This window comes from Porites lutea, chromosome 12, assembly GCF_958299795.1.
Source record: "Porites lutea chromosome 12, jaPorLute2.1, whole genome shotgun sequence".
In the NCBI taxonomy this organism is placed as follows: Eukaryota; Metazoa; Cnidaria; class Anthozoa; order Scleractinia; family Poritidae; genus Porites; species Porites lutea.
The window spans coordinates 20,312,324-20,334,164 of NC_133212.1; the positions used below are offsets into that span (position 1 = coordinate 20,312,324).

At 38.4% G+C, this 21,841-nt stretch overlaps 2 protein-coding genes across 6 annotated transcripts; both read right to left on the reverse strand.

Moving 5' to 3' along the window:
• Positions 1-1,535: 1,535 nt before the first annotated feature.
• LOC140921710 (uncharacterized) lies at positions 1,536-11,109 on the reverse strand. 2 transcript variants are annotated; one of them, XM_073371722.1, is made up of 4 exons: positions 10,933-11,109; positions 6,218-7,269; positions 2,678-4,755; positions 1,536-2,092 (listed from the first exon to the last, which is right to left on the reverse strand). In XM_073371722.1, exons 2-4 carry the CDS (start codon positions 7,157-7,159, stop codon positions 1,990-1,992), a joined length of 3,123 nt encoding a protein of 1,040 aa, XP_073227823.1. In that variant the 5' UTR covers positions 7,160-7,269; positions 10,933-11,109; the 3' UTR covers positions 1,536-1,989. The 2 variants fall into 2 exon arrangements, with proteins under 2 accessions (XP_073227823.1, XP_073227822.1); XM_073371721.1 differs by lacking the exon at positions 10,933-11,109 and adding an exon at positions 10,261-10,481.
• Positions 11,110-12,566: 1,457 nt separating this feature from the next.
• On the reverse strand, positions 12,567-20,752 carry LOC140954044 (protein YIPF1-like). 4 transcript variants are annotated; one of them, XM_073403440.1, is made up of 13 exons: positions 20,687-20,752; positions 20,116-20,158; positions 19,098-19,217; positions 18,463-18,485; positions 17,946-18,026; positions 17,538-17,625; positions 16,849-16,959; positions 16,191-16,345; positions 15,717-15,783; positions 15,405-15,457; positions 14,400-14,462; positions 14,107-14,213; positions 13,063-13,203 (listed from the first exon to the last, which is right to left on the reverse strand). In XM_073403440.1, exons 1-12 carry the CDS (start codon positions 20,726-20,728, stop codon positions 14,124-14,126), a joined length of 936 nt encoding a protein of 311 aa, XP_073259541.1. In that variant the 5' UTR covers positions 20,729-20,752; the 3' UTR covers positions 13,063-13,203; positions 14,107-14,123. The 4 variants fall into 4 exon arrangements, 3 of the variants coding, with proteins under 3 accessions (XP_073259540.1, XP_073259541.1, XP_073259542.1); XM_073403439.1 differs by lacking the exon at positions 14,107-14,213 and having other exon boundaries at positions 12,567-13,203; XR_012167482.1 differs by lacking the exon at positions 15,405-15,457 and having other exon boundaries at positions 13,171-13,203.
• Positions 20,753-21,841: the final 1,089 nt, after the last annotated feature.

The window sequence follows — 21,841 nt, forward strand, 5'->3', positions numbered from 1 at the left end:
TAACCACAAGGGAAAAATGGCAGACTGGCGTAACCATAGTTTTTTTTTAACTTGCACCCCACGGATATCACCCGGGGAGCGTTGCGTGACATCCAAAAGCGAGTGGAGACTAGTAAGAACCTGAATAGCCTAAAGTTGAGTTTGTGCTTCTTACCATTTATGTAAGAACCTATTTAGGGTAACTTGGGAAAAGGCGGGTTCTTAGTCGCAGATTTTTACTTTACTTCAAGAAGGACCGCAGAACAGGATACTGATAGAGAGGAGGGACATAAGAAGTACCTCAAGTGAAAGCCACAATGTCACATAACTACTAGAGGTATGCTAGCTGTCAATGCAAAGCCGGAATGGTCTGTAGTCTGTAGCTGAGTTCCGGTGATTTCTCAGGTTTTAGAGTCTTACGGTTTTCGTTCTCCATTGTAAAGCCCGGAGCGCGCCAAATCAGCTTCCGCTCGAACTTTAACAGGCCTTGAACTTTCCCCATGGTTAAAAGAAATATAAGAAATTTCTCTCCGCTGGAAACATGAAACTGGAGCTAAGAATATTGAAGTGCCCAACATTATCTCCAAATAATAATCCAAGGTAATGAAGGTAAATCAACCTTCAGCATCTTGGCCCAGGACGCTAACAATATGTATGATCACGCATAAATTAATGTGAAATCAACGAAAATGGCGCGGGTGTTTTTATAAAGATCATGCGCGCGGGCACACTCCGCGCAGGTTTACACCCTGTTTTAACAAACTCACAATCGTGAAATTGCACACATTAGGCATCCTACTGATTAACAGTTGCGACATATTTCCAGCAACTACATTTGGCCGTCTTTTATCCTCTAATTCACATGATACCCTAACCGCTATTGGTGAGGGGGTGGGGTGGGGGCTACTTCCACGACACACTCGTACATTTCTTTTTAGTTTTCACTGCATCGGACAACGAAGCCAAACTTCGTTGGGGTAATGTTACAGACGATTTGAAACGACCATTTTAGGGCAACATTATCGCAACAATAGCCTGCGTAGCATGACGGTTTTGTCAAGACCGAGGCGCACGAGTGGCGAAGCCTTTGATGTGCTAAAAATCGTCGATGCGAATCGTCCCCTAAAGCATCGCCTTCGCTCGACGTTTAATCTCGTTTAATGGACGACGTGAAAGCACATTGACAAGTTTTTCTTTTTATTGTATGGCCGTTTGACGAAGTTCAACTATATTTCAAAACTTCTTCACAATAGAACGCGTTTGTATGAAGATACCACCAGAAAACGGGAAAAAAACCAGAATGGCCCAGTTTCGTAATAAATTACCAACGTAGACCGCGAGGGTCGTCATTCTCTCCTCAGAGCCAAGTGCGACGAGAGAAAAAGCAAAATCTCGCAATCTATTGTGACTAAAAAGAAAAATAACAAACTGCTTGCAGTCTATTAACAACGTAGTATACTAACTGTCGATGGGTGTGTCAGCTCAAATATAGTAGGAATATATAACACAAAAATAAGCTATACTTCTTCTACTCAAAGGAATATTCGGAAACAGTGTGTATACAAATGCTTTTATTTAGAAAACTCTGGTATGCAATAAAGTTTGCACGGAAATACAACTTTACCAAAATCTTTTCGATAACAAAGGTGAAACATTGAAAAAGACCATTTCTGATGTATGAAAATTCAGGTAATAAATAGTACTGTGTACAGCCGTCACCTCCCCTCAGGGCTTTTCTCGATTTTTTCCTGAGGGGAGGGGACGGCTGTACACAAGCCATTGAGGTAATAGATACTGAAAAGAACTTTCAACTGATACCTTACAAAATCGTATTTTAATTTAAACCAAGCGAAATGTGTTTACAAAACCAAGCAGCCTCGTTTCCAGAGCCTCTCTTACGCCGAGAACGAGGCTGCTTGAAAACCTGAAAACTTGGTACCTAATCGTAAATGAAAATGACGTGCATTTTGTTAATGAATCACAAGTATGGCATTGTCATTATCGCGGACATCACACCCAATGTTCATGAATAACTTTTCCTCCCGGTTTGCGATAGCCAATGACTTGAAACGCGGCTTCACTGCTGTCCTGCTTGGATGTGTTATCAGACAGTCTGAAATGTAAAAGGTTCGTTATTAGTCCCTCGATATTTTAATAACCTCATTCTGCATTTTGGGTAGTTTTCAGAAAGGTATTTAGCCTGCGAGCAAGCTCTCCATTTGGGGGACATCCCCCGCCCCTCGGTCTGCGTTCAAGTGTCACTAAAAAAATGCAGACATGTTAGCTGATTCTGATGTTACTAAAACGAGGAACGGGGACCGAGCACGGAGAACAGGAAAGGATTACATGTTCCCGTTTCCCGGGCTCGTTCCCCGATCCCCGTTCCCCGTTTTAGTTAAATCTGATTCTAGTCGGCAAGTGCAATAAACACCCGCCAGCACTAAGCGCACACTCGGTTCGTTTCTATTTCTTAACCCTTTAAGCCCTAAGAGTGATTAGCATCAAATTTCTCCTTGTAATATCAATGCTTTGTAAAACAGAGTGGTCATGGAAATTATGGAGATGATCACTCAAGATGAATTTGCTTGACATTTTATCAACTTCTCCCCACTACTTCCGTAGGAAATGAATAGGAGCAACAAATGAGAATTCAAATTTTTATCTTAGGGTTTAAAGGGTTAATACATTATTTCATTACCTTTCTCTATCTTCCGGCTTCGGTTCTTCAATTCTCCTTTCTTCATTAGCCCACTCATGCTCTCTCCACTGGCTATAGCCTGAATCATGTTTAACTTGTGCTGGATTCTGATCTGCGCGTACTGCAGACGCCACATGGACGACAGAACTGGTGACAGTGAGTTGTTTGGGTGGGTTTGGGACAACTTCCGACGCCACAACATTGACTCTATATTCGGGCGCATTCTGCGTCTCTTTGCTTCGCCGAGACTTAACATATTCCGACACATGATTTTGATTCTGGTAATCGCGCGTAGCATCGCTATCATAACTGGATCGCCTTGGTCTTTGGTCAGAAGTTGGCCCATTTGGCACCATCATGCGAGACGAAGGACTATACTCTCGGCTACCTCTTTTTGTGTCGATACTCCGTCGTGTTTCCGACGGCCGAGACAGGTGCTCGAGGTTTACATCAAGACTATCCTCTCTGCTACCTCTTCTTGCGTCGATACTCCGTCGTGTTTCCGACGGCCGAGACAGGTGCTCGCGGTTTACATCAAGACTATCCTCTCTGCTACCTCTTCTTGCGTCGATACTCCGTCGTGTTTCCGACGGCCGAGACAGGTGCTCGAGGTTTACATCAAGACTATCCTCTCTGCCACCTCGTCTTGCTTCGAAACTCCGTCGTGTTTCCGACGGCCGAGACAGGTGCTCGAGGTTTACATCAAGACTTGGGATCTTCTGCATTTGAACCGTAACAGGTGATAACCTAGGCGGCGAGTGGGATCGAGTGGATGTTGCCGGCACTTCTAGCCCAAATTTCTTTCGTATTTCAGTGTTTTCTTTAGACAACTTTTCCACTCTTTTCTCAAGCGTTCTCTTGGTACGGGAAAGTTCTAGAGACTTTTCCATCGCCATGTCGTTTATAACAGCATTTGACTTTTCTAGCTCTTCCATCGCTTTCGCGGCCCTTTCAGCCTTCTTTTCAGCAAACATTTTCGCTTCTTCTGCGTCTCGAAGACTTTCTTTTGTCAGCTTGAGTTCTTTCCGCATCTCGTCAACTGCTCTTCTCAAATTCTGAAGCTCAGATCCTTTTGCTGTGTTAGCCTGTGTAACAGAGTTCATTTCATCATCTTTAACTCTCAACTTTTCAGACAGTTCGCGAATTTCCACTTGAAGCTTTTGTTTCTCTTTCCTTTCATTCTCATTAAGTGCTGAAAACTCCTTTCGCTTTTCTTCAAAATTCCTTTTTAACGATTTTATTTCATCACTTTTGGATATTAAATCCTGCTTCGAAGCCTCCAATTCTTCTTGTACTTTGTCCACTGTTCGTTGCGATTCTTCACACCGCTTCTCGACGGCGTCTTTCTCCTTCCTAGCTCTCTGAATAATTTCGTCTCTTTCTTTGATATTTTTATTGGCAATTTCAACTTTGCGAGAAAGGTCATCATGAAAAACTCTCAGATTTGAGTAATTTGCTTCCAATTCCTCTTTGTCGGATTTCACCCTTGACAGCTCTTCGACTGTTTCCTCCAATTCCTTAACTTTCGATTCAAGCTTGCTTTTTTCCTCATTGAGTCCTTGAACATCCGTTGTAAGCTTTCGCTTTTCATTTGCAGTTCTCGCCACGGTTTCCGAAAGTGCTTCGCACTCACTTTTCAAATTATAAATCTCTTTTTTATAAGCTTCCATTTCGGCGGCTTGACCTTCGTTATCTTTTTCGTTCTCGTCATCTTTTCCCTTTTCTTTCTTATTTTTCTTCTTTTTTCCATTGTCGCTCGTACTGGCCTTAACCTTTTCTTTTTCATCCTTCTCTTTCTTAAGTTCACTTTTCAAAGTTTCTATCTCTTTTTCTGCCGTTTCCAAAGACTCGTGGAGTGAAGAATTTTCCTTGTTCAATTTTTCAAGTGCTGATTTCAAGTGTTGGGAGTTTTCGGTAGGTTTTTGAATCGAACTAGAAGCGGAATTCTTTTCCTCTCCCTGATCTTTAAGTTGTTGTATTTCCTTCTCGAATTGATCAATCTTCTTATTTAGTGTATTATTCTCCTTCTCAAGAAGTGAACATTTCTTCTGTGCTTTCGCTAACTCCTCTTTTGATTCCTGAAAAAAAAAAAACAACAACAACAACAACATTCATTATATTGTTGTGAAGTATTTTGAAAGTTATTTTTAAGACGGATCTATCTTAACTTTTAAGTTTAGTTTTTGTTTCATTAAGTCTTGTTTTTGTCCACGTACTGTTTTCCTATTTTCATCTTTTGTTTTTACTTGTACTTGAATTCATGCTTAGCTCGCGAAGTTACTTTTTACCATAATTAGGAATGTTATTCGCTTGGCATTGTCAGATGTTAGTTTTTTTTACAAGTGGTCGTGTTTGTGGTGTTAGAGCTGACCTTCGTTCTTTGTGCTTATCAGTTGCGGCTGTGCGTAGGCTAATCTGTTCCCTAACAATAGCAAACCTGTTGCAATGTTAGCGATAAGATTTACAATAGAAGCTCTCCCGGTCAGCTAACCCAAACATGTCTAGCCTTGGCTATTAAAACCGCTACTATACTAAGTCTTGTACTAGTAAGTAGAAGTTAGTAGAGAAGAGTAGAAAAGTAGAAAAGAGTTTGAAGAGTAGGAAGATTAGGAAGAATAAAGGGAAGATGTAAATCAGACTCCTGGTACCTCATCGTGTAGCGAGCGAGTTGCTCGAACACACCCCCACAATATCAATAACCGCTTACATCGTACAACCGCAATGCTAACTTTTAAGTCAAATGAGTGAAACTTGGAAATCTTGTCCAATTTTGACTTTGGTGATTTTTGGGATTAAAAGAAGGATTTGTTCTTAGAAAACCTGAAGCACTGTATTGAAACATGGAAAATAAAATAATGACGATGAAGAACACTCGTCAAAGCGGGGCCCATGATCCTCCTGAGACTGACTGTATCTAGTTCAAACAAGCAACTGTTAAATTTACTTTCAAAACTTTCATTTGAGTAATGGTACACAACTTTTTAGCGACAATCACTCTTTTACGTCCCAATAGACCATTTTACAGTTGTGTGCTTAGCATCCTAGCCTTTGTATGAATGTGAGGCTAAGGTTGACCTTGTTTTGATACAAACCTCTTTCTTTTTGTTATGGAAATCATAATAAAGCAGGATGGGTCGTATCAAAACAAGGTCAAATTGAGCCTCATTATCGGCTGTAAATGAATGGACTATTGCTGTACATGTAAATTGTTCTGATGCACTAATTTTTTTCTCGAATCATGAAAATTATGCAATGGCAGCCCACATCTCTTGAATAAGCCCTAAGAAGGGGTTAAGAATGGTTTCTCAAGAGAGTCAACAGTATTTATAGTGTATTGACCCTTTCCGCCCCCTATATCCACATACAATTTCCCAGACTGTTCTCCATACATTTCCTAATAGAATAAGTTAATTAAAGACCAAAGCATTTTTCCTTTGCTGTTAGCTGATCATTTTATAAATTCTCACACCCCTTTCCCCTGATGATTCATGGATATTGTTGGGAGATTATTGATGTTGGTCACTCCAAGGACCTTCTTACCTGAAGCATCAAACTATTTCCATTTTGATCAGGATTCTTTTTGAAACGTTTCTGTAAGCTGTCAAGTTCTTCCTCCAAGTCTTCTTTGTCTAATTCAAGCTGTTCCTTTTCAGCTTTTAGCTTTTTGTTCTCCTTCTTTAAGCTTTCGCTTAGCTTTTGTACATCACTTATCTTTGACTGACATGACGTAAACTCCTTAGCCATGTTCTCTTCCGATTCTTCAGCCATATGCAGCAACTTTTGCAAGTTTGCATTTTCGTCATGCAACAACTCTAACTCTCGACTCATCAAGTCAGACGGAATATCTCCATCATCATCACTTCTTCCTTTACTTTTGAATTTTTCATTTTCTAAAGTCAGTGCATTAATCTCAGCTTTCAAGTCTAAGATTTGTTTTTCAATGACTAAATCAGTTTTTTCATCATTTACTCCATCAACTCGATTGTCCAATACCACTTTTAAATGATCAACTTGACCTCGTAGTCCATCACATTCCTCTTGTAGGGCACCTCTCTCAAGTTCCAGTTCAGAGGAATTAACCACATGATTCTGAATCTCTGCAATGGTTTCCTCAATATCTTTCAACAACAAGTTCCTTTCCATTTCAACAACTGACTTTTCCTCCTCCAGTTTACCTGTGCTCGAGTAGTGATCCTCAATTTCTGCCAGACTGTTTTCTATTTCCTGAACTAGCCGATCTTTCCGCCTGATGATTGGAGAACCTTCAATGTCATCCACTCCATCAGCACTATCAAGAACATGCAATCCTTCGGACTTCTGCGTGAGACTTGAAATGCTGTTACTGATGAATGGATCCGTCGTATGTTTTCCTTTATTGCCGGATGGAATACTGTGATTCACTGGGATAACTTGCTTGGGCCGTGTTACTTTCTTGAGTGCTAGAGAATCAAGGGGTAACCCATTTATCATCTCTTTTGGCATGCTAATTCTACTAATAGCACTAGGTGAGGTAAGTTTCTCATCAGTCAAACACACGGCATGGCACTGAGTACTTAGACTGAGTTATGTTGAATCTTTTACTTGTAATTCACCTGAAATAAAAGCAAAAAGAACATATTGACATCAGTAACTTCAAGACAAAGTTTAGTTCACATGAAGATTTCAAAAAATGTAAACACAAGATCATCACATGACCAGTAAAGCTGAATTTGAGGTGTCAGCCAAATATGGTTCATTGGTGTTATTTACATCTTCAGAAAAACCTTACAAAGCATTATTTTGCTTTAAAATAATTATTTATTGCGTCTGAGGTACAGAAAAGCATTTTGAACAAAGAAACGGAAATGAACTATTGTTCACAAACACGTTCCCCGTGAGTTTTACAGGTTCTTATACCGAGGATGAGCCAAATTTTCATAGGCAAAATAATCTTATTTTACACAAAATGATGGCTGGCGTAGACAATGTAGTGAATTTCAAGGACTCTTCAAGACGGAAAAAAGAAATCAAGTACTTTTCAAGGACCTTAATACAATTCAAGGACTTTTCAAGACAACTACTAAATTTTAAGACCTTGTCAAGATTGTACGAGGTATGAAGTAACTAAAGTGACATGAAGGTAAGTTGGGGGAACATGATATATTATTACTATTTTTCTGATTGTTTTTCCAACGCCCAAAAAACATGACAGAGAGGGAAATCCCACACTGGCCAACTGGGCTAGTGACTCATGGTACAGCACCGGTGGAAACTGCTCAAGACATGTGAGGGCAGTTGTTCAACAAAATGTGAAAAAGAACTGCACACCAACTAAATGTTGAAGCAGGTCGTTCATCATATTGAACAGTGTTGAAACAAAACTGTTAGAGATGAGCTCTGCACAATTTGTAACTTGTTTAACTGACAAGGAATAAAATGCATATAACTGCCAGCTTGAAGTGATGAAGATAATTTACCGAGTCTTGTAATATTTTGTAGCTGCATTTTGTTTAAAGATATCACCCAATACCTTGAAAAATACTACACCACTCATCTGATTATTTGCAGAAACATACATTATTGTATTTAGTATTAAACTGTAAATAGGTCAAATAAAACAGGGCTTAAAAAGTACTGTCAATTTTAGCTTGTTCCTTCAGACAATGGCGCCCTCAAATTTTGTTTGCCCAAGGCAGTTGCATGCTTGAGTTATGTTTGCTTTAATTATGTATGGATGACTTGCCTATGCCGTTGCTTAATATATGAAATGCTACTTGTGCAGTAGGTAAATCTACCTGTCCCAGACAACCAGACGGGATTTTTTTGGACCCTTAGGGTGCAAAGAAAGTCAGTTTTACAGCTAGTCATTCGAGCAAGCTGTGGTTAGTATTTACTAGCCCAAAATTCATTTCAACTAGCCCCAAAGACTTTTTGATAAGCACGATTGATTACACAGTTGGTTCTGTAATTTGAGCTCCTCAAAAACCTTCACTTGCCCATCAGGCAAGTTAAGAACAGAATTCACTAGCCTGATAGCAAAATCCACTAGTCCTGGGCTATCGGACACTACTTTCTTTGCAGGCTGGACCTTGATGAAAACAATTCCATCTATAAATAAATTTTGTCCTTAAAAACAGAGGCAACATCAAAGGGAGAAACCATCACACCCTCTTAAATAGGTTCTCTAAGGGAGACTACCTTGCAAAAGCTCATACAGAGTGTTTTTGGTCTTACTCTCAAAGCTACATTTACTTTGTTCATAAACACTGTTTTTTGTGTTTTGAGTCAGTGGGAAAATAAATGATTAGATTGATTGATCTTTTCCTACAAAATAGCAGTAAATATTTTTACGACATTATTTGCAATATTAGGTCTTTCATCTGTATCCATGGTGCTTCATCATGGATTTAAAACTTTAATAATTTAGTTGAAAGCAAGAGGCCATTAGCAAAGCATATCTAATGAAATAACATAGCATGCCAAGGGGTGGACATCATAATGTGATTTATGAATAGGGATGACAAGTTAAAGAGCGTAACACATTTACATACCTAACAACCCATTAGCTATTGAGTGGTGAAGAAAGAAATGGCCTTAGGGTTTCAAGACAGTCAGAGTTTTTTCTAGCAACGTTAAGAGCATACAACTTAAAAATGGCACCATCACTTTGAAAGGCAAGAATACTTAGAACCTGTATTTAAATTTTTTTAATAATAAATGACTGGGTATTATTTGAGAATATGTAAACAATGTGACTATAAAAGGACAGTAAGACAGACCATGAGATGTGTTTAGGCATCTGATGATATGAGATTCTGCATGGGTCATTTAATACTACATTGATCTATGAATTGACTACTATTATGAAATTTTTATAATGAGAGTAAATTTTAAATGATATAAAAAAAAAATGCTGCACAGATACTTCTTATCGACAGTGGAATCTATAATATAATTAGACCTAAGTAAGAAATGTTTACTCGCCATAATCATAAAAAATTAAAAATGTTTTCTGTACACATATCGAAACCATAACAGCTGTCCTTTATGAGAGCTGAAAGTAACCTGCAATTTTTTTGTTGAAATAAATAGAGTAATTCTGGTTGTAATAACACAAATTCATTACATTCAGTTACGAGGCGGGGAGAACTGTGAATAATTAAAACGTGCAGTTAGGAAATACGACGCAGAGTTAATAAAAAATATTTCTGTAATTGCATTTTAGGCTCAAGAAACATACTCAATAAAACAGTTGGATAGCTTGTCCACTCAATTACGTTAAGTGAGGCTACTGTCAAACTAATATTGGAAGAAATACACGAATAACATTTCTGAAAAAACAGAATACAACAAAAGCGTTATTGGCATAATTAATCTGTTATCAGGGTTGCTAATTTTCGGTGATATTTCATTTACAGAAAGGGCCAATGGCTTTTAAAGCACTTTGATTTTTCTAGTCGCACGGGAACAAACGAATAATTTGGAGCCCCAGTTTTCGGCGTTAAGGCATACGGCAAGTATAACAACACCAAAACCATTCTATCTGAAAGGTAAATCACTGATCAAAATGGGAAGTAGAAGGGACAACTGTAAATATAACTCACTGCGTTGGTCGACAGCGCTGGCCGTAGCTAAAACAAACACAGGTCTACAGTATCTAGTAGGTCAGCTAAAATGCCCAAAGAACAAAACTTCGCGATCATTCACAGTTTGGTTCCGAAGAAAATCATGCGTCATGAGATGACAGGAAAAGGAAGAAGTGGGTTATAGCAAATGTAGATCAATATTTTCAAGTGACGAATTCTCAAGCATGAATGACCTTCATGCGCTTGTCAATGTTGTCACGAACCGACCCGTTCGGTTTCCCAAGATGAAATATTTTACCAAGCACGAAGATGTCAAGCCCGATTTTAAATCAGCTAAATTTCTCACAGTCCAGATACGAAAGTAATAAGTACACTGAAATTTTATTGATTCCGGTTTGAAAGTTGTTGCGGAGAAAAGTTGAAAATTTTTTCCCGTGTGCACGTCTTTTCGGTAGGAAATGACGAAATTTGATCGGAAAAGGAAGGCCAGAGTCAACACCAAAAACAAGAACATTTTCTTGAAAAAAAAAAATTGATTGAGACAACATCGCTATGGTTTGCAGAAAACTACTTAAGGTTCTTAACATTGCTGAAGTTCCTTGTATAAAGCTCCAGGGCCTATTCGATTTGTTAGCAGTCCGAAATTATACGACCATTAGTTCGACCACTGCAGGCACTTCACTCACTCACCTTGACCGCAAAAATTGGACTCCCATGAATCAGCAATACACACTTGGTCGCCCACAAATCTTCTTAAATGACCTATGAGGCTTCTTGAACTGAACTTTCTAAGAGTAAGAACAACTAATCTTGAGAAAATTCCGGAACTCAACTTAGTACACTTCGATCGACGTCAAATCATTCTGATTGTTGTCACTAGTAAAAATTACTCGTTCCCGATCCCCGGCCCGGTTCGATCCCGGACCCCAAACAGAGCTCTCTTTTCTGATTGGCCCGTTGATGGTAATGAGTTGTCATTGGTCATTTGCAAGACAATGACCACATATTTAAAAGCGGCAAGTTTGATCCTTTGTCCCAAACAAAACAAAACTGTTATGAGACTCGTGAAATTTTAATTTAGATTTCAAAATTAAGATAATGAGGCTTTTGAGGGAGGTGTTAAGACTTCTTTTTTTGACTTGCACAACGCATACATTCCCAAGGGACAAATAACAATTTTGTCAAGTCTTGAGTGTAAGTGTACACACTTTGTGATGTTGTACAAGTAGTTTTAAGTGCTGGGGTATGAATGAGAAAGATAAGGCGGACACAAGTGCTCAGTTTAATTTCTGCATCACAATAATATCGTGGATTTTTCTGCCCAACCATTCTTAAAACAAAAAATCACAATCTCTTCATCTCAAAGTTTCTGTTCACTGTGGAGAAGTTAAATTTTGACATACTTAATAGTGACATTCAAGAAATAATGTATGAAACCCTTCAAAAAAGGAATGGCTGTCAGTTGCCTACCCCATGATCCCTCAACCTTTCCATTTCCATTTTAGCCTGTGTGCAACTGTGCAGACTTCTTTTATTTCCTTTGTTGCAAGTGGAGAAATAGGAGACGTCTGTACGCAGGCAATTTCCAATTTAGCAGTGCAATAATTTATTCTGCTTGACTAATCAAAGCTGTCTGGCCAGCTGTCTGACCCCTGTGACCGGGAAATTACCTTCAGTTAATTAGATAGCAGATCTGTTTTTATTCAGTTGCAAGGGTGGAATAATAAACAACTCTTAGCTATTGTTATTGGTATTAACAGTCACAGTGCCCTGATTCCAGACGGTTCAACTGTAAGAATTGTTATAAGCTACTAGCCTGTGTACAATTATCTCTTACTTCCTCTGTTGCACGCGGAAAAGGGACATCAGTGAGCAACAAAGGAAAAAGGAGATGTCTGCACACACTAGCAGTTCCTTTTCAGGAACTTGAAACTGGACGAGCTATCACAGACAGGGGTGGATCCAGGATTTTTTAATGTGGGGTGGATGATACCAATCAGCCACCAACCTATATGTTAATTTATTTTAAGTTGTCCTATGTTTGTCCCAAAACGTAGGAATTTAGGAAGGATGAAGGCTGGTTGGCTTCACAAGGTTTTTGGGACCCACGTTTTGCTGAATGTTTTTCTACATATTTCTAGTATAATTTTTTGGTGGGCTGTTCTAAAGGGGGGGTGGCTAGCCACCCAATCCACCCCCTGGATCTGCCCCTGAGAGAGGCAAGTGGTGGCAAACAGCAAGAGTACTGTTGCCTGTGTTTACCCACTGCATAAAAATAATATGCTCAGCTACGTAAAAAAAACTCCACTTCAAAGAGAACGTTGAGACTTTGTAACCCTCCTTTATTTATTTACTTTTTTTTGACAGTGTTTTACATCATAATGCTTTTGAAACTTTACATGTTTGTATGTCAATATTTAAACAAAGACTCCACTCCTCTCTCAGACTGGCTTAAAACCACTATTACTATACAACTGAAACTTGGACAGGCAGTGAGAAGACAAAATTAATGTCTTCTTTTTCATCCCAGGTGGCTGAATCATAAGTTACACACTATATGAATGATGGAAGATTTTACAAACATTTTCATTTTAAAGTTAGTCCCAATGCTAAGGGTGTAATAATATTCCAATACTTCACTATCACTTTATTTGTAAAAGAGATGGCACATTGCAATTTTAAAACAAGACAAACCTCAAATTGTTTAAACATTTCATCTTGCATTTAGTTGAATTTGCCTGAAGATTATTAAATGAAGCATGCCCTGTTTCAAAAGTAAATGCGTTACCCTTATTCTGGCAATTAAAATTTACATGCCTTAAATATCACATCTAGACAGCTTGATAGCTTTCCAGCCCGGTGACCTTCAGAAAAAGAAACAAGGCAATTTCTTGACAACAGTGTCCAGCTTCTGACAGGAAGAGGCTCACCTCTTCTACAAATGCAAAATGTCTCCAACACCTGACTGACACCTGAATAAAGCAAAGAAAAATGAAGTGGTAGAACTCTTCACATACTATTTAAAGGGTCTACAGTGTAAGTGATGCAGATATTGCTTTAGGTCCCATGAGTGCCAACATCAACTTTCTCCTAACAACATCAGCAGATCAACAAGAGTAAAGGTTATGAGAATTACTAACTTGATTACCAAAGAGAGAATGCTTTGATCTTAAACCAAATTCTCTCAACTGTTCTTAAAAAAAATTTATGGTGATCAGCCTGGAGAATTTGTATGTTGATCTTGGGGATAAAAGTTAAGGTCAACTCTGTCATAACTTAGTACCTTTACCCATACACAAAATGCTCCTGAACAGTTATGAAACAGATATAAAACAAATTTCATAAGGTAGCAATAATCATGATATTATTTTGGTGATCTTTGTAGGCATGACATTAAAAATTATGTGAAAAAGTTGGGCCAACAATCCATGTCCATCCTTGCCACTCATAGCTTCTGACAACAGAAACAGTTTCAATGCCTAAAAATAGTCTAACAAAACTGGACCATTATTTTTCAATTGATACAAAGACACATTTTAGCTTTTCAAAAAGATAGCAAATAGCATGACATAACCCCATTAAGTTTTATACAAAGAGAGTATGCTAAAACGTCAACAGATAACCTGACCTCAATAGACGGTTATCTGCAGCCATCAAGCATTTTTATAAAATACTGCATTATGTTCCCAGCGAACCAAATCAGCTCATAAAGCTTAACTAGCAGTTATCTTAATATTTCTGTCAATTCTGTGTCTGGACTGGCCAATAAACCATTTAAGGGATGCACTACACCAAAATAATGTCCTGTTATTAGTTATTATAATTTGTGTTATTCTATCAGTATTGAGGAACACTGTTACAAACCTCAGGGCTTTGGGTTGTTAAGATGGCTTAGCTGTTAATATTGTCACATTCTTGGCTGTTGGATTTATCTGCAATGCTTTTTCAGGAGGTGCATGGAAAAAGTACACCTGGAAATAATTTGCAAACAAAGAGAGAAATAAATAAACTGTTGTTATACAGTCATTCCACTTTTAGAGTTAATAGGAAAATCCAACCCTCCTCCCTCCCTTCCCTCCTCAAGAAGTGAGGGAGTACTTACAGTGTGGCCCCAAAAAAATGAGTCGTAAACTTTAAATAATTTGATAATCGTATACCTTAAATCCTACTGCCAAAAGACCATGAAGAAGAAATATCAATGCTAGAAGAATACCTGCAACCTAAAATAAGGCAAAAAAAAAAAAACAAACAAAAAAAACCAGTACATTAGGTGATAATTCAGAGTGGAGTCACTGTGACTTCTGCTTCACAAATTTTGGAGTCATTTTGGAATATTTGGAGTCTAGTATCACAACGAAAAAAGCCATTTTCAGACTTTCCAGCACGTGGTCCTGGCATGTATACACTATCGTGAGGGATACATAAGGTAGCTGTGGCAGTCCGCTGACCTGTTTTGTCGTGCAGTATAATTCTTTAATTTTGATTATATAATTAAGGTTTACAATGTTTGCAAGTAACGTAAATTGTATTTGTTGCGAAAAAGGGTAAGGACAAAACTGTGCTTGGTACCGAAAATTTCTGGAGTCGAAGTGGCTCCCTGTTTGTTACCGAAAATTTCTGGAGTCGAACTTACTCCCTCCGTAAACTCTGTGGAGTCATCTGAACAATTTTGGCATAAAATACGCCAAATCTGGCGTATTTGGGAACCCTGGGGGAGAGAGGAGGGGATTCACTGTTAGATTCTGAACAAATTGAGTTCAGAAACAGTGTCCAGAGTGACCTCTCTGCCTTAAAGTCTGGATCTGCCACTGCAGATCCTCTTAGTTAATTTCGAATCAGCTGACTAATTCAGCTGGTCCAGTGAAATAATGTATCTCAAAAATGAACCATTGGAAACAGCTTTCCTATATTAGTCATTGCAAAACAAGACCAATGCAATCACTGCTAAGATGCATTTGTAAACAATCAAGTAAAATGGTGTACTTCTAACCATGTAAGGCTTTTGTTTACAGCTAAAAGAAGAGAGTGTACCCATAACATGGATCATTGAACTTTAAAATACGACAAAGTGAACTTACACTGGGGCAGACTTACATGTACTCAGCCTGCCCCCCTTGGGTGTTCTGTTCCACTAATAACACTAATTTTCATGGGGACTTTACCTTCTTGTCATCATCTTCCACTGCAGGCCAGAATGTTAACAGCAACACAGTACCTAAAATAATTTTTAATTTTTAATAGGTTTTGAAAGAAATTTTCCGAAAAAAAATTTAAATCAATAACATTTTTTTCTTATAAGATTGCATACTGTTTTAAAGAATTAGAAAAATAAAAAAAATCAACAAAATAATAATATTATTAGACTAGGGGAAAATAATGAACTAAAAATGCACATGTACATTAAAAATTACAAGAAAGCTTAAGTTATTTATCACAAAATTGTTTATTTGATACATGTATTATATATTATTTACCTGAAAGGGCCATTCCTAACATAACAAGAAGCCATCTTAACCACTCCAGAGGAACAACCCAGAGAACCTTGGAGAAAAAGCCGAGCATCATCAGCAATTTGGTCTGACGTAAATGGTTTAATAGAGGAATGAAAATGTTATTCCTGTATAATTATCTCAGGTATGATGATTGACATTGATCTAAGTGACAGTCTAGCATGGGGACATAAGCTCTTGTCACTGGAGTTTGCAGTCACTAAACAAAGAGTGTTCCAAACAAAGTGACAACATTACTCACCCTCCCAACCCTTTAGGGAAACTTGTTTTGATTCTGTGCATGTTTTATTAGGCTAATACACCCATCCCCGACCCCCCACTTAGGAGTGCAGCACTAACTGTTATTTTGTCTATCTATTTTTTGCTTTCAGAATTAAATCAAGCAATTGAGGCAAATAGGGAAATCACTTTACACTGTAGAAAAGTAGTAAAACTTACTGATATGGGAATATATATGAACAGGGAATAGCCATACACACAGAGGATTTCCAAGAATGAATATCCCGCATTACTCTTTCTCCAAAGAAGGACTCCCCAGAGAGCCGTAGGCACCAGGAAGGCATATGAGAAGATCGCAACTGCAGCAAATGTCACTACAAAGAAAGCATATGAAAATATAATTAAAATTATGATAAAATTTAAACTAGGTATGCATGGCAGAGGATGCCTGGCATACATGCATGTATGAGGCTTTGTTGCATTGGATGAAGTTGTCCAGAGCAACTGGATCTGTTCAACAGGTCACTGTTTGCACAATGATGTCACATTACTGAATTATTACCACAATGAAAAGGGTTTTGCTTTGTTGTGAAAATTAGTGCTTCTAGCCTGTCATTCAAACCTCACTGGGATAACCGAATTTCGAAGACAACATAAGAAAGAACAAACTGGATAATAGCAGTAGAAGAAGAAGTTGTAAAATGGGATCAACAGGCAAATGGCTCATTGGACCTTAAGACAAACAGATATGAAATAATAATGGATAGTAACAGATCTGATATGAGCCTAAAAAATGGAATATAGAGGACTGGTAAAATTAAAGCTCAGTACAAAGTTTCAAACTAAAGAAAACTTTCAACCACAACATATTATATACCTTTATGGAAATCATAAACCCATTCATGGTCTCCTGCACTGACGAGATAGCTTGCAAGATTACCAGTTATAGCTGTGGTAAACACTAAAGTTGCACACACCCAAAAAGGACCTGAAAAGGGTCACATTAATGTATCAATTTAGGTGTCTGGGAAACTGCTCACCTACCCCTCCCCAAAGCCATCATTTTGCCCTAAGTGAGAAGTAAGTGTTAATGTTAGCTTAGGGGAGGAGTAGGTGGGCAGTAGCAAAGAACATTCCATTAGTGAAATATTTTAGATACCATTTTATTTTCCTTCATACATGTATGTGTTCATCTTGAAGAGATGTATGCCTTGCAGAGAGTGAAAGAAAATGACTAAAGAACAGCAGAGACCAAATCTAGGCACGACAGTATGTAGCTCTTACAAGGCTTCTGGGATTAACTAAGCAAACAATAAACAAACAAAGGCATAAACAATGGACCCTAGCCCTGAAACAATAGAGCTACATGCTACAGAAAATGCAGAGAAAGATTTTACAGGTTCTAAAGAGCCGGATACTACATAGGCATCTGATAGATTTTCAGTGTACAGTGTAGATCTAAAAAAGTGTAGGGAGGTGTTGGACAGCAATGACTATGACTATAATAATAATTTCATACTAATTTATACTAATAATTAAAATATATTTTTCACTGGTAATGCTTACCATATAAATCAGGATTGGGACGAATAAAAGAAACTAGATAATTTTTGCTGTAAACAGGTACCATTGAGCCAATGATTCTTCTCAAAACCTGCAAAAAAAATACCATGGCTGATTTGAAGTTATAAAGAAAAACAAATATTTTGGAATAACTGAGAGATTTCTCACATGCTCATGAGTGCAGAGCTATGGTGTTTGAGAGTACGGACAACAGAAATGGTGTAATGAAACTGCAATTTGTATTCCACTGTGTCTTGCATGTTCCAGAAATGGATGTTTGAAACTTCACTTTGCATGAAAAACAAAGGCACTTTACTCTTTTGGATCTTAGAAATGAAAAGAAGCTGCTGTTGTCTTTTGGTTAAGATGATCATTCTAAGTGATGACAGAATCAAGTTAAACCTTTCTTACTTGATAAGTATCGACGTCAAAGAATGTTTGATAATATTCAAATGTCCAGAATGGAGGCTGCTTTCTCTGTCCTGCTAAGAGCTGATGCAAAAACAACACATTTTAATGTTAAGTTCTTTGATAAGTGTAGGAGAAGTGAGCCACAGATTCAATTCAATTCCTTTGTTAAATCAAATAATTAATAAATCTACGATAAGAAGCAAAATTTGATGGTTAAAACATTTAATGTTCTCAACAACATGGCGACACTGTCTACATTGCGTACTTGAAAGAAGAAAGAGCTGGCCATTTCTCTCTTCCCACAAACAACATTGTGTCACTTTCAAGCTTCCTGACGGAAGTAAAAAACAAGCCACCTTCAACTTTGGCTTTGGAGAGGGGGAATTGAAGGAGCCCAGGTTGTTTTTCCCAAATAAAGACCTTTGATGTCAATATCTCAAAAACTGTGCCACTGACTGTAACATTTAAGAGTATGCAGGTATACACATTAATGGGAGTCAGTTTCAATGCGACATACCTCTGTTTTGTCTTCTTCATCATCTACAAATGAATATTAAAACCAAAATCAAATTGTTTAGTTGAACTAAAGGTGCAGTTGTAAAGTAGTTGATTTACACAGAGTTCTTTCTGGAACTTAGGGACTAACACATTTTATCTCACTGCTAGCCTGCAAAAACTGTTCTGACAAGTGGGTTAAAAAATAAGCTGTTGAGTAGTCAAAACTCTGTTGACAGCTCGCATTATGTTATACATGTACTCTAACTCCAGGACTTTTCTTTGACCATATTTTTGCATTCTTGACCTACCCAAAATACAGGCTGTTGTGCACTCTTTCTCATTGCTAAATTAGCAAGGGGCATAGCCAGCCCAAAGACCTGTAGGCCGAAACCCACAATTTTTTAGTTTGATCACTCTACTGCTCGTAGTAAATTATGCGCTGTGGGGGTGACCTAAAAAGCTTAAGAGGTCAAAGTGTTGGTGAGGTCAGACTATAGTCACGCATGCAGTTTTCAGGATATGTGGAAATGAAAGTAAGCCAGGCTTACAAATAGTCAAAAAGCTGGCTACGCTCCTGTTAGCAGTACCTAGCACACCAACTTATGGAAAGATTAAAAAATTACTTATGCGACTAGTTTGTCACATTATACTTGCCATCTGAGAAGTCATCTAATGCTTGAGTTCTGATGTTACTTGGAGCTGTAACTGTTGTAGGGTCCTCACCAATGTTACCCCCAGTGTTTAGGTTATTGGTATCATCAACTTTACTGAAATCTAAGAAAAAATATATATATAATGTCTACAAATAGATTAAAGTAGTAACAAGTTAATAAAACCTTTACAAGAATCTCCTTAAAAGAAGAGTGTTTACCTTGGTGAAATTAGTTTAATGTATCAGGGCTCGAAATTAAAAACATCCCCAGGCCTCGGTTGTTCAAAGGCTGGATAGCGCTATCCACTGGATAAAAATCTATCCAATGGATAGCGCAATTAGTTTCCCTAATACTTATCCGCTGGATAGTGATTTATCCGGTGGATAGCGCTATCCAACATTTGAACAACCGGGACAAGGTCATTTGGCCACCATTCCTCCAGTTGGTTACCAAACGACCTGAGGATTTTTTTAATCGCCAGATGCAAATTTTTAGTTGCCAGTTTGTATAATGTAAATGATACAGCTCATAGTATAGCATGATCGATCAGATTTGATTGTTTGAAAATATTGCGGACAGAAGTCAGTATAAATTTGGAGGGAAACTAGCTTTGTTTATGCGATTTGGCACATTTTGAACGACGAAGGCAAAGCAAGATAAGATGAAATGTTTGTTTTAACTTTACTCTTTTAATTCAAATCTAAATCATAGGGAAATCTGGTCGCCAAAGTGGCAACTAACCCAGAATTTTTAGTCGCCAGAACCTTGAGCTGTGTATGGCATGTTCACAACAAGCTTGCAGAAACCAGTCAAGTTGGCTGAAAGTCACCTCATTACTAGTCACCCAAAAGGGTTTCTTTTCTTAAAAAGGGTCAAGGTTTGAGGGCCTTAGCTGCACACCCCTACCCATACTTAACCCCCCCTCCCCAACAACCTCAAAGCTGGCCACTTGAAAGACTAAAACGAATAATATTTCTTGAAGCCTCTTGTTAAAATACTTTTTTGGATGAGGAACAAACCTTGGAATTTCAAGTCTTCCAGTCCTTCAACGTCTCCCTCCATCTAAAACAAGTCCACAGTTAAAACCAAAAATCAAGATTTTCAAATGGTGCAGTGTGTAAAATGCAGACTGCGTACTGATTGCGGACTATTGTTTTTAGGGTTAGAAGACAATGGGACTATTGTTCCGCACGCAGTCTTCGTTTTACACTACCCTTGTTTAAACTGAGTAGAAATCATGCATGCAGTAATATAATTTCATACTATTTCACACAAACACTTAATATGAATAGTTATAGACTCGAAACATTTGAGCATAGTAAATGTATGGGGTGTTACCAAATTAAGGCCAGGAAGTTTAACTTTTCATCTAAAAGGGCTTTGATAAAGGGTTTGTTTTTGGACATACTGGGATCACTTTTAGCTTGCAGAATAAGCCAGTCTAATCTGCAAATTAAAGTGGTGCACTCACAAATATATGGAAATGAAAAGACTTGCGAACGAAAGAAGCTAAACGTTCATCTGACTTTGAAAATTTCCAACTATAATAGATCGCTGGAATTACTTTGATTTAATTTATAAACCTTATACCTTCACGTCGACAAGTCCAGTTTCATCGTCGCTCTCCGCCATTTTGAATTTTGGAGCGTGAAACCGCTGGACTTATTGACACGTCATCATGCATCATAGGGCAATGATCCCCCTACGGGGAGAGCCAGGGGGACCTCGTGAAAGACAACAAAAACAACCAACAGAATGAAGCCAAACGTCAGATTCAAGTTGAAAATTTCTCAAAATGGAATCTAAGCCGATAAAAAAAACTGTTCAAAACAATTCGTATAAATTCTGTGACTTTTTCCACCTGGGACGCGCTTGGCCCGGGTGGTTCGTTTCACTTGTAAAACTCCGTAACATCTGTAACATCGTTAATTGTGTAACAAAATGACCGCTTGATTCAACCATTTTTTCGTGTTACCCAGACAAATCCCTATAATGGGTTAATTTTTTTTTCCCAGGAGCGATTCTAACAGTTACGTTTCCAGCCAGCAAAAATTCCAGGAGGAACCGCTAATAGATCTATTGGATACCCTTGCATGCTTGTGTAACCCGAGAACTCCTGTAATTTCGTTGCTTGTGTAAATCGTATCCGGTAACTTCTCAGGAGCCCATCAGTACCTGCCTTTATCGCCCCATCGCATCCCCCCTCCCCTCCTCCTCACCCCCAGAATAGTTTGAAACGTAGGATCTCGGAAGTGCCGTTTTTTGCGTTTTTCTCATTTTTAGTAAACAAATACGAAGAAAAATGCAGTATGGTTAGTTGCTTATTTTACCAACCTCTACTGAGTGCTATCGGTAAGGTACAGTGTTTACGGCGAAAAAATGCCTAAACAGCCGAGTGAAGCCATGAATTCGAAGGAGATTACCAGAAGCAAAGGGCGAGACGTCTACCCTTAAGAAGGGAAAATTGTTGCAACGCTACCAATGTCAACGTCTTTGTGCTTGTGCTTTTGCAGAATTGCAAGAGGCAGCAAGAGGGCTCCATCAGCCCACCGTCTCTCACCCCAGGGAGCCGAAGTAACGACGACGGTGACGTCAATGACGAGAACGGCAAAAAAGCAAGAGGTTTAAATTGGCAAAACATAACTCTGCACGTGCATCACGCTTTTTTGTACATTTCTTTGCCGTCACTGCACGACTACAACGTAAAAATACCTAATGTAATTGATCTGTGAGACACTGGCAAAT